This window comes from Lampetra fluviatilis, chromosome 18 (genome assembly GCF_964198595.1).
Source record: "Lampetra fluviatilis chromosome 18, kcLamFluv1.1, whole genome shotgun sequence".
In the NCBI taxonomy this organism is placed as follows: domain Eukaryota; kingdom Metazoa; phylum Chordata; class Hyperoartia; order Petromyzontiformes; family Petromyzontidae; genus Lampetra; species Lampetra fluviatilis.
In genome coordinates this window covers 1,607,185-1,619,601 of record NC_136292.1, presented here as the reverse complement: position 1 = coordinate 1,619,601, position 12,417 = coordinate 1,607,185, and the positions used below count along the sequence as shown (strand labels likewise).

General features: G+C 47.3%; 1 protein-coding gene across 1 annotated transcript; it reads right to left on the bottom strand.

Moving 5' to 3' along the window:
• Positions 1-4,291: 4,291 nt before the first annotated feature.
• Positions 4,292-10,418, bottom strand: LOC144937268 (uncharacterized). The gene is made up of 3 exons (XM_078864675.1): positions 10,159-10,418; positions 8,087-9,016; positions 4,292-5,774 (listed from the first exon to the last, which is right to left on the bottom strand). Exons 1-3 carry the CDS (start codon positions 10,416-10,418, stop codon positions 5,645-5,647), a joined length of 1,320 nt encoding a protein of 439 aa, XP_078720801.1. The 3' UTR covers positions 4,292-5,644.
• Between the last annotated feature and the right edge of the window lie 1,999 nt (positions 10,419-12,417).

Genomic DNA, 12,417 nt, shown 5'->3' with positions numbered 1-12,417 from the left:
TTTCAAAATAATGGAGTTCATCTTTGGCTATTAATGAGGGCTCTGACACGAAACGTTGCCTACGTGCTGATGGTTTAGTCGCTGTTTGTGCTTCTGCGCCACTGGCAACGCAGCAGCAGCAGCAGCATCGTCACCACCACGAACCGAACAATAATAATGTCAACGTTGTCATTGGGTGAACGTGTCAGGTTAAAGTACAAAAACCGTGATTTTGTATAACCAAAATCACGTTTTGGTTACACAATTACAATCATCACCTGGGTCACCGAAACGTCAAAACAAATAGCATGAAAAAGACTCCGGGCGGCACCACAAGCAAGCAAATAGAAAGCAGCAGCAAAAATAATTCTAAAACAGTGCATGAACAGAACAATAAACATGTTAAATAAAATGGATTTCCAGTTGGCTTGGGCAAATTACTTTTTTTTAAAAACATTCAGAGTCAAATTAAGACACAAACCCATCAACAAGTAGATTGAGGGTGGCTATTGGACTACAATAGTATGTAAACAGACGAGGCCATATGCTACATAATAACTGCAAGTCATAAAAAACAGACAGCTTAGCAAACGCATTGTGATTTCAAAGGAAGCGTAACAAAGGACATGTTTAAGGCAATGGGATTCCGGGTGTTTGTCAATCCACTGCTAGATGGAGGCCTCTTCCACGCCATGCGGGTTAGCGAGGCTTGTTTGACCACGCTCCAACCAGGCACATGTATCCAAGGTTTGACCCAAGCTCTGCAATACATGTAAAATACGCGTCGAAAGGTGCCATGGTAACGTGTCCTGCCAAAGGCCACTTACTTATCTCAGCGATCAATATAATCTAACCTGCGCATGCTCTCTACAAAATTAAATTGCCACGTAAATAATTCAACCTAATGTGGTCAGGTTGATTGATGTTCCAGCACTCACTGATTCACTGCAGTCACTTAGCTCACCTGCGGTCAGTCCCCCCCCCCCCTTATCACTCTACTACAGCTACTACAGTGGTTACCGTTCTCGTGAGTTTCACTCACCGATTCCTCCACCCATGCTGAGGACTACCAGACTGACTATTTGTCTCATCCACACTCTGTTCAACCACCACACTGCAGGCCACAACAACAACACACTCACCCACTCATTCATTCACTCACGTACCCACTCACCCACTCACTCACCCACTCACTCACTCATTCACTCACGTACCCACTCACCACACTGCAGGCCACAACAACAACACACTCACCCACTCACTCATTCACTCACGTACCCACTCACTCACCCACTCACTCATTCACTCACGTACCCACTCATGTACCGACTCACCCACTCACTCACCACACTGCAGGTCAAAGCATTCCCCTCTCTGCTTCTTCCCTCAAAAATGCTCCACGTTGCCTCAGTCCCCAAGCTCTTTCAATCTTGCTCAATTCAGTAAAAGCGTGCTGACTCTATCACTTGCAACGTTGATGGCGCTGTTTGTTGTCCAGCAACTGCGTGTAAACCATTTGTATTGCACATTCCCAGACAAACGCATGCCGACAAGCATTTCAGAATCCCTGCATGTGTGTTATCGTTGATAGGGCTTCAAACTCATGTCGGTCAGTTCGAGACATGCACTTGAACAGATGTTGGGCTGTGATAATTCCCTATTTAGTTGCATGGCTCTAATACGGTATTCATTGAATTTGCAGTCCCGTAGTAATCCAATACTGGAATAAGGATCCCCCACGCAATATCAGCCATGGGAGTTGTTTTAGCATACTTCACCAGACTGGTAATGGTGGCTTCATGAAGGCGGGGCGGGGGGGTTATGATATCACTCACCACTGATGCTCACCATAGCCGGGAATGGAACACACAGTATAATAACAAGGCTTTGCTATCCTGATGATTCTTCATGAAAGTGAAACCCTATATAATTGGTTCGTAGCTGCCTTGTATTATGCAATAAGTTGCACTTATTAGGCACCTTTCACTATGTCTCAACGAGCGTACAGTGATGCAGTTATGCCTTTACTTAAACATCATTTAACATATTCATAGCCATGTAGGGGTCAACAAGAGCCCATACAGATCATATTTTGCCTAACGTGGTTCTTTAAAGAGGAAGAAACTCAGAGTAGTTATCAGTAGGCCCGATTAATTTTAAAACAGCTATAAAGAGTTTACCCAGGTGTATTTTTTTGGGGAACAAGCCACAGACAGCGTTTTGTTTGGACCCACGTATTGCAGCGGCAATGCAACGCACGTGCGCCCCCTACGGCGTGCACTGTGTCCCACTGAACGTTGTTATCACTGTGATGGCTCTCGACCAGAATGACCAGAAAGGAGGAACAGTTATATGGCAGGATGCCCCCAGCCCCTCCCCGTTGTGGGATAAGTTATATCAGAGGGAAGCCTTCATCCAGCAGCGGATAGGCAATGCCTGATGACAATGATGACGGTAAGGCTCAAAGCGTAATGTTTAATAGAACAAAAGCAGGTTAGCCCACATATTTCAATGGGCCACAAGAGTCTTAATATATCCCAAGCATGGGAATAGTTCTGCAAAACAAGAACCACATTAATATTTGTAGTATAGTCCTTTTTTATGCGGAACCAGTGGTAAAGTGGCTTGCACACTGCGAGAGGAAATGTGTGACCGGCACTGCGATTCCAGGCCATTGCTAACGGTGTCGAGTGGTGTCTGAACCTATAATTTCGGCCCTCCTATCACTCACCAATCTGCATTGGCCAATGTGGTGAAGTATGGACAATCAACCACATGACCAACATCGCAGCATCGGGGAGGCCTCAATCAACAAGGTGAATTGACAAAGAGCTGAACGTAACGATTTCACACGTTTTGCAGTTGTTTGTTTCATTGGTATGTACAAGAGTACTTTATACAACATATAGACAACACTGAGGCACTGCGATGGCAGTGGTGCACAAGCACAAACAGCAAAAAACGGAACAAAGTGCGTCAATAATGGTACCAAGAAGGGCCATTGCCTGAAACGTCGTGTTTTGCACATTCAGTGTGAGAGCAGTGTTGTTGATGAATGCGTTGAGTTTTATCACTTTACATGAAGTACACTTTGACTATGGCACACAGTTTTAAATCTAACACAACAGAGCAAACAAATTGGAAGGCCTGCCATCAAACAATCTTTATTTCCCTTTCGACAAAACATACAAAACACGGCGCACCTTTAAAAAAATTATCCAAATCAATTTTGCAAGCCCTTGATTAAAAACAGCTTAAAATAACCGAGACTGCATCGAGTATCTTTTTAACAAAAAAGGTAAAGTGACATTGCATTTTCTAATGTCATGAACAAGCATGTTAAGTTGTGATATACATTCTGGTCAAATCTGGTTTGACAGTAATGGTCACTGTATTTATGCACCCAGAGGGGCATACCAAACGCTGGTGTTTGGACAGTGTTGAGTATGAAAATAACGATTACATCAGTGCTCACGTGTAGTGTGGTAACCGCTACACAGAGTAACATGATGCGGATTCCCATGTGGGTGTTTTTGTACTTATAGAGTTATGTTACATATATGAGTCTGGTATTTCATCAGAGGGCACGTTAATCAAAATCCATTCTTGTTAATGTCCTATGCTGCAATGTCTCGGCTCGTCGTTTCATATAAAACCACGCTCGCCAGCGTGGTAAAACGCAGTCATATAACCACCACGACCCGCAAGGCATGGCGAGATCGTCATCCAGCAGTAGACTTGACAAAATGGCTATATTTGTATTGAACACATGTGCAGACCGCAATATACACAACTTCCTCCACTGACATTTGAGTCACAGTCTGGCCAAGGCAGAATCACGTTTCAAGTTCAATTGTTGCGCCACTTTGTTTACAGGTAGCCCTAATAAGGTGCCCATCACTTGACCCCGTGAAGGTTTGATTTGTACATATGTATATATATAAATTACCAAAATACAAGGTACGAAAGTTTCAGTAAGGTGCACAAGATTTATTAATTTTAAATATATGAACCTGAACCACAATGATTCATTATTGATTGTTGGGCCAGATAGTCACGTGTGAGTAAGATACCAATGTCTGTCGTGCACCCTCCTCCACCTGACACAGGTAAACAAATGAAGTTGTCACGTGGACAAACATGCCAGCACACTCGGGGTGTGTTGGAGGGCATCCTCACACATTTAACAAATTACGCCACTTAACCCAAAACTCGAATATGAATCATATTGGCGATGAGAGCCCTGCGTAATGAAAAAAGCCGATATTTTTTTCTCTCCAATAGGATTTCTTTAACAAGCAACATTGCCAGGAACAATCAATGGCTATCTTGCTGCAGCAAAAGGGAACTGCGTATTTTCCTAAAACCCATTGCTGGGTTTCAGTTCACTTTTTGTTTCAATAAGTTCCTGTTTATTCACGTGAAAATCGTTTGGAAACGCAATCGGGGAGATAATATATACACTTCCTTAAAAATATCCCACCTTCAAGCTGCATACAATTTTTTTTAAGGCGTACTGTATCATATTGGTTTAGCTTTTATTGAATAAATGCACTGAGCACAGAGCGAAGAGGTTTTAAATCCATGATGGAGTAGCCCTCAAAGTTAAATAATTCCGAACAATTTATATATTTTTTATTCAAATTAGTAATTGCTCCTACCCTTTCATGGAAACCCAGTGTGTGATTGCGTGGGGAGGAATCCAGGAGTTTAACGCGTAAGCTTTCGTGACCAATATCATCCATAATACAGGGGGTTTTTGGTGTTAGATCGCGTAAAAAAGCAGCTGTATTATATAAATACAGCCGTGTTATTTATTTATTACAAACACCACGACCTGGGCTCAAAGCCAGAAAATCTCAATCAAGATTGGGCAGCGTGTTTAGTCCGTGTGAGTCCTCTCGCCCGCCCGCCGTTCACAAGTTGAAACATCCTACAATCGGTCGCTATATTCACGGCACACTTGGCTGGGAAGCAATCACTTCCTTCCCCCTTTCTCTCCCTACGGAATGCACCGCTCATCACGGTTGCTGCCCCCCCCCCATCTTACAGCAGTCACCTCATTCATGGGGGAACGGCGCACACAGCTGTTGGCTTTCTGGCTCAAAGGAGAGGGGCAGAGTGCGTCCTGGTTGAGCGTGATTTTCAGCCTGGATAGTGCCTGGATGTGCGGCCACCATGCATACGGCTGTTGTAGGGATGCTTGTGGGTCTGTGTTGTCAGCAGCAAAAACATAATGATTGTACGGTAACGTCATTGTCTGAACAGACAATTGAGTGGCTAACAAATCTAACATTACGTCTTTAATCCGCTGTTATTAATCCATACGAAAGAAGATCACCTTCACATCATGACTGTGAGATGAATCCACCGACACGTGTCACCCGAGACTTGAAAACGCGAGGCGGTGTGCGTAGACTCCCACGACCGAAGCCACGAGCCGACGGTGGAATAATTTATACGTGCAGTACCCTACGCAAGATATACTTTACAGTACCCGTATGTACATTTATACACAGTGAGTGGTGGCATTTGTGATTGCAGTGTGCACTGTTTTGAAAATCTTCATTCCGTTGAGTCAAAACACACGCAGATTTCCGCCTTGGATCTTCACTGAGCGAAACACAAAAATGTTCGCGGAGCAATTCTGTTGCGTCAGTGTTTGTCACACAGCGCTGCATGGCTCCCCGCAGTCGAGAAAGTCCTCAATGCGCAGGTTTCCAATCCCCAGGGCCCGGCTTGGCGTGTTGCTCCGTGGTCGGCTGACAGGCGGATCCGCAAAGCGCACGGTCGAGCTTTGAACACAAACGTTCAACATCATCATCATCAACATCATCAACAACAACATCATCATCACCATCGCTATGGGTGGGATTGATATACTCACACCATCGCTGATGAAAGGGCCTCGGCTAAACTAAGTTACTTGAAGCGCATCTAGAGGCTAATTTGCCTACTCATCCACGTCTTGGAAGAGGCAGGAGTAGCAACACCTTACCCCACCACATGCAAGACATGCCAATCCACGGTGCTATACCCATTTATACTCCTGGGTGGAAAGAGGCAGTGGCACGCCAAGAGACCAAATGGAAAAGGTGACCTGTGGATTGCAGTGTGCAAACCATTGCACCACGGCAACATCCACTGTTATGAGTGTGACATCAATTTTTCTGTGGTCAACTGATTATAATTTTGTATTACTTTCTCTCAATTTGATTCCGATCGTGCTATGGGCATCATGTAACGAGACAAGGTAACCGCTCGGATATGGCCCATGAAAGGTGATATCGCAGAACTAATTATGACATCGTTTCAAGTAACCTTTCATCTAAACACTAAAGGGGTTACTTCCCCAGACAGCCTGAAAAAACATGTTTCGTCACACGGCAGTCAAAGCAATGTTTTTCAATTCTCAGGCCCAGAATTTTACCAATTAAGTACTAAACTAATTTGACGATGATGGGGATCTTTGTGTAGTTATTGATTATTGGGCTGGTGCCTTCAACTCACTAACGCAGAGAGCATTGTCTAAGCACAGGTGGCTAGAACTTGAATTTGAGCTCAGGTTTACAGCGATGCTGGCTCAGTACTCTGCCTGGCTGATAATTAAATTGAAGTGCCAGCGAATGTTTGTACGAATGTTGAACTACTTTTGCGCCGTACGTAGCCAACCGTGCTAATCAGAATGACAGTGGGCACACACATTTTCTGTGATTATTCACTAACAGCCGCAGCAGAACAAGAATGTGTTATGAGGGGAGGAACAGGCATGCCTGACTAGCACAGTTGACTACGCACAGTGGGTGGATGAGGCGCCTGGTGTGATCCTGCAGATCACGTGACTCTGCAGTCATCAGGCTGGTTCCATGCCACAGAACATCAAGAATATGCCAGCTACAACGCCACTCCATATTCTACATGCTGTCTGTGTAGGATGTATATTATTAATAAATACATCAAAACTATTTTCCTCTAAATTTGCATATGACCCAAGCGACTGGAAATGCACAAGATAATTACTATCTGGATAACATCTTCTGTCATATTGACTGGAGACACACACATCTGGAATGTGTCCAGTCTTGTCAGATCATAGAAGCTAAGCAGATTCGAGCCTGTCTCGTGCTTGGATGGGTGTTATAGGATGTGGGGCTATGTGGTGGGAAGCATAGGACAGTACAGACAAATCCATACTTGTACTGTATTTATATGCTCCCACGTTTGTGCTCCCTGCCTTCACCAATCTCCACTGACCAGCATGGTGAAGTATGGTCAAACATCTCTCATAATCTGCACAGCGCGGAGAGGCCCCCATCCAGCAGCAAAATGACCTCCCAATTTATGTCGGGGAGAAATGTGCTTGTGCTCAACGATGGCCTTACACACACTCTGGCGCTGAACTTACAAACACTATGAACAAAACTTTTTAAATATTTTACCAGGTAAGACCCACTGAGCTATACAGCATTTTTTTCAAAAGCGACCTGGCCACAAATGATAGCTCAATGAAGTGGCTCATTATGTGGAAATGCATAGCTGCCAAATACTCTAAAACGCATGTTTCTAAATGTGGAGGGAAAGCCGGAGGACCCCAAGAACATGCAAATTCCAAATATACAGGCGTCAGGGTAGGGGGATCAAACCGACAACCTCATGTCCACCAGGCGAGGGAGTGAACAACCTCTCCACCGTGACGCCCACGTCAGCAGAGCCTATGGGGTGGCCCGCTTGCTCAGAGGTCATAGCATTGAGCTGGCACCACTGAGATTCTGGGCAGCCGCAAGTAACTAAACTGGATTCTCAAGTGCAGTGAGTCACCATTGATTGCAAACAAAAAAAGCATCTCGTACAATTATTTTGCTTCGAGCGTAATTTGGTCGTGGGAATTCAAATATTAGCTTGGCTGATCTGCGATGAACGTTTGTCTCGGTGGCAGGGCGTGTGTTGTGAAGTACTGCCCTCTACCGTGTGGACCTGAGGTCACTCGAAGGGATCTCCGTGACACCCGCACTCCTCTGCATGGGATGGGTATTTAATTTCATGACGCTGACAGCACAATCGGGAGAAAAATCGGGGGTGATTTTTTTTTTTCAACCATCAACCTCACCTCTTCTTGTTGAAGAGCTTCCGCAGGGAGTCCCTCAGCCCAAAGCGGCCGTCGTCATTCCTCGCCGGCCGCTGTTGTGACTTTCCACCCCGCGTGGGAGTGGCCGCGCGCGCCGCCCCGTCGCTGCCGTCCGCGGCACACCCCCGGCCGTCCGGCGCACGCTGCCCCACGGGATCCGGGTCCACATCGGCCACGCACACCGCGAGGTTCTCCGTAGTCCGGCTGCGAGCCAGGGAGCGCGCGAAGCAAGACTGCGCGTAGCCGTGGTCGCTCTCCAAACGCGCGAGGATGTCTTCCTCCGACACACCGCACCTCGACAGCCGCCCGGCCAAACCTCCGTTCCTCGGCGGTGGCCTCCGCCTGGACGTGACCTCCGTGGGGGGGAAGCGGAGGCGGCGGGCGCTCTCGCCGTCCGTCCCGTCCCCGTCGCCTAGCACGCCGTACTTGGCGCGCGGCGGAGAGACCGCGGCCCGAGCCGGTTGAGCCGAGGTCGCTTCGAGACTCGAGGTTGAAGAGGCGTCGTCGGACTGGAAGTCTAGAATTAAAGCGTCCCGCATGGAGTCGTCGTCGTCCGCCTCGTCTTCCGGTCGCTTCGCGTCCGAGTTGGCCTTGAGGCCGGGACGGCCCGCCGACGGGTGGCCGTTGCTGGCGCCCGTGCCGCCGTCGCTGCGGTCGCCGGGCAGCATCCTCGTGGGGGTCCTCGCGCCAACTCGGCCGCTCGCCAGCAGAGAGGCCCAGCTCTCCGCGGGGTTGCCGCAGCCGTTTGCGCTTGCGGAGTTCTGCTCGCGAGCCGGCTGAGTCCTCTCTTTGGAGCGGCCGACTGCCGTGTGCCTGTGGCGCGTCCGCGTCTTCTCTGCGGCCCGAACTTTGCAGGTCTCACCTCCTTCATACGGCAAAGCAACCGGGTGTTGCTTGAAATTCTTGGTAGATCTGTCCATAGCAACAAAGAATATTTGTTGCGTTAAAGTGGCACAAATGTCCCCCAACCAACCATCGCAACTCCAAGCCCTCCTGTGTGTTAGCCCCCCCCCCCCCACACCCTCTCCTCCTCTTTAACCTACTCTCACGTTTTTATTTTAAGAAAAGAACGGCCACCCCTATAACATACGAACGATGAGCTCTGTAAATAAGGACATGTACGACCTATGACGTGTGAATATAGAAAATGTGAATAAAGAAAACTTGTTTTCATTGTACGCAATGCATCGTGACTCACGTTCTGCTGCTATGCAATTTCTTAAAAGTACATAGAGCACAATATTATTATAGGTTGGAATAGACGAAAAGGTTATTGGCTCAGAAGACCTCTTTCCACCGTCTAGCGGAAAACTAGCACTCTGTGCAGTGCCTCCTGCCGGAGATGCATGGAATTAAGTGGCATTTACATTTCCCCAAGAGAAAGTGAACGTACGCGGTCAAATACAGTGCACTGCACCTGCACACGTTGTACAATGTAAATATATTATCAGCCATGTGGCACATGAAGTATGCCAAACCGGAGACGAGATACATTTATTATTTATTTGTGATACATCTGATGATTACATAGATTGGTGCCAGAAAGATGTGGCACTACTTGAGCCGATTGACATAGAGAACAGAGGGCAGTGGAAACCTACGGACTATCTGCCCATGGATCGTGATGATGATGAAGATATATCTGGCAGTGGTGTTAACAATGCGTAGATTAACATTAGCGCATGGAATAGGTATGAAAGAATAAATGTTTTCCGTATACGTCGTATGTAATTGGTTCATGTGACCTTTCCATCCACCAGAGGTCGCTGCATTAACCACAATAATGTAAAACGTGTAACTTCTGTCATTGAAGTGCAAGAGGGACAAATCATCGGTGTTTGCTAAATACCTGTTCTGCTTTTAAAATTGTCCTTACCTGGTAAAATAAAAAATAGTTTAATAATGATCATGGGGGGCGGGAAATGAGGGATACCACATTGGCTGCGGCGTGCCGAAAATATTCCCCAGGGTTGCGCCCGTTCCGGAGCGTTCCGGCTGAACCGAGGCACAGAGGAGCGCAGGGGCGTGGGGGAAGGGGGGAAGGTGGAGTTCACCTGCACGCCTGGCTGGCGGAGGAGGAGGAGAGCGAGCCGGGCTCCTCGGAGTGGACGCCGCTGTCGGCCGTCACCTCGCTGCTCCCGCTCGGCAGGGCGTCCGTGCTGCTGCAGCTGGAGCGCGGGGACAGCTCGGGCGCAGCCGCGGCTGCCGATGCGGCGGCGGCGGCCACCGCCCCGGCAAACAGAGCCCTGAGCGGGGGGGGGGGGGGCCAAGAGGACAAGCGGTGAGGCCGCTGCCGGCTGGGATGGCTCGTCATGCACGGGTGGCGAGGTCTGGGGCCCCACTGGTGAAACAAAACAAAACTGTAGCAAGACTCACATGCACATTATAAACATTGTAAACCGCATACGCCCCCCACTCCCTCCAATATATTTACCCACCAGGCTGCCACTGGCTGAGGCCCAACCAGATGTGGGCCCAAGGAAGAAAGCTTCAAACTGGCTTCTTTGATATTTCAGTTTCTCTCTTTCAAATATTATTTTCACATCTAAAACCCTCTCAAATCAGTGTTCTTCATTGCAAGGTCCGCGGGCCACTGGCGGCCCCTGGTGACCTTTACGGCGGCCCCTGAAGTGCGACCCCGAACAAGACACAAATGTGAAAACAGCCCATCGTGCTGCCAAACCCAATGGTTTCAAGTGTGTGGCGGCCCTCACACTGATGTCTAATCGGCGAAAGTTGCCCCCCTCTGAAAATTATTGAAAGGCACTGCTCTAAATGAACTGTCTAGAACTACCTTGAGCAAAGGTCCTTCTGCTAGCAGTGGTGTGAGCAAAACAATTTCAGAGCTGCACCTTTACCTTCTTTGTTATTCCAACTGGGATGGGAGTGGTGGGGCAGTGGATCAAACACTGCGCTAAGAACCAAACGGTGTGAATTTGATTCCCACCCATGGCGACAATTAGTGCCAAATAATATTAGAACTGATTCTGGGCCAGTTCAGATATCACCAACCTACACTGACCACCGTGGTGAACTCTGGTCAAACAACCTCCATGTAGAGAGCACTGGCATGACATTATTAGTAGTTTCGATTTAAAGCTTTCGTGACTGCAGGGATTCATCTTCTTGGTTCTTTCGGTAAAGTCACGTAGAAGGGAAGTAATAAAATAATAAAAATAAAACATAATAAAACAATTCTCACGACGTTTCGGCCACAACGCAAGCAGCCGTCCTCTTCGCCTGAGGACGGCTGCTTGCGTTGTGGCCGAAACGTCGTGAGAATTGTTTTATTATGTTTTATTTTTATTATTTTATTACTTCCCTTCTACGTGACTTTACCGAAAGAACCAAGAAGATTATTAGTAGTCTATGATTATTTTCCAATTATGCTGCTGGCGTGCTGTTATGAGAAGAAGAAATTTTAATTTTTGCGAACTCTTGCAGCTACCGGTGCGCCATCTTGTGTCGAATACGCTCAGAAGATGACATCGAAGTAATTCTGACGTCACTTCATCGGGCCTCTTTTACCCATACTCGTGGCACACTTTTAGCGTCCGGCAAAGAGTACACACCCCATTTCAACCAACACTGGAGTAACTGAATAAAGTAAAACAACTAATTAATACTATGACTTGTTTTTGCACAGGTTGAGTGAGGCCATGAACTCACTCTGCATGAGGGCCCCAGTTTAACCATGTGTGGCTGAAACGTGGACTCAAATGCAGGACCAGCCCCTTGCTCTGACACAGTTTCTTGAACAGTGAAGAGGATTTAATGATGAAGTGCTCACTGCTCTGTGCTTGAACAAGCTGCGTTTTATTGAGGTTGCCGAAGTCTAATCCTGACTACTACTGTTTGCATCTGGACCTGATTATCCACGCGTGATGTGCGTCAAAAGCTAAGCAGAAACAATGGCTCCTCCCCTCTGTGATTCGCCCATAGTTGTGAAGTTTGAATCGGCTTCTCCTGTAGCCCTGTAGACAGCAGACTCCCTACAAGCAGACCACTGTGTAGGTGTTCACGGTGTATGTGTGTGTGCCTTTTCAGTCTGCACCACATGTTGTACGGCACGATGTCCGACGTTTTGCTCTACGCCCGGGAGCGAAACGTCAGACATCACGCTCGATGGTACAACCCAAAAAACACATTCAGAGACTCCGCAAACGTCATAAGGTCACTTAATAACAAGCGCAGGAAGGTTTTTCTCTCAGTCCGTGGTAGGAGACCATCTCAGATTTTTCGGAATGTTGCCAAATGTAGTGTAGGTGACGTTTCGTCAAGTCATGAAAGTGGTGAGTTAAGCTGCCAAAATC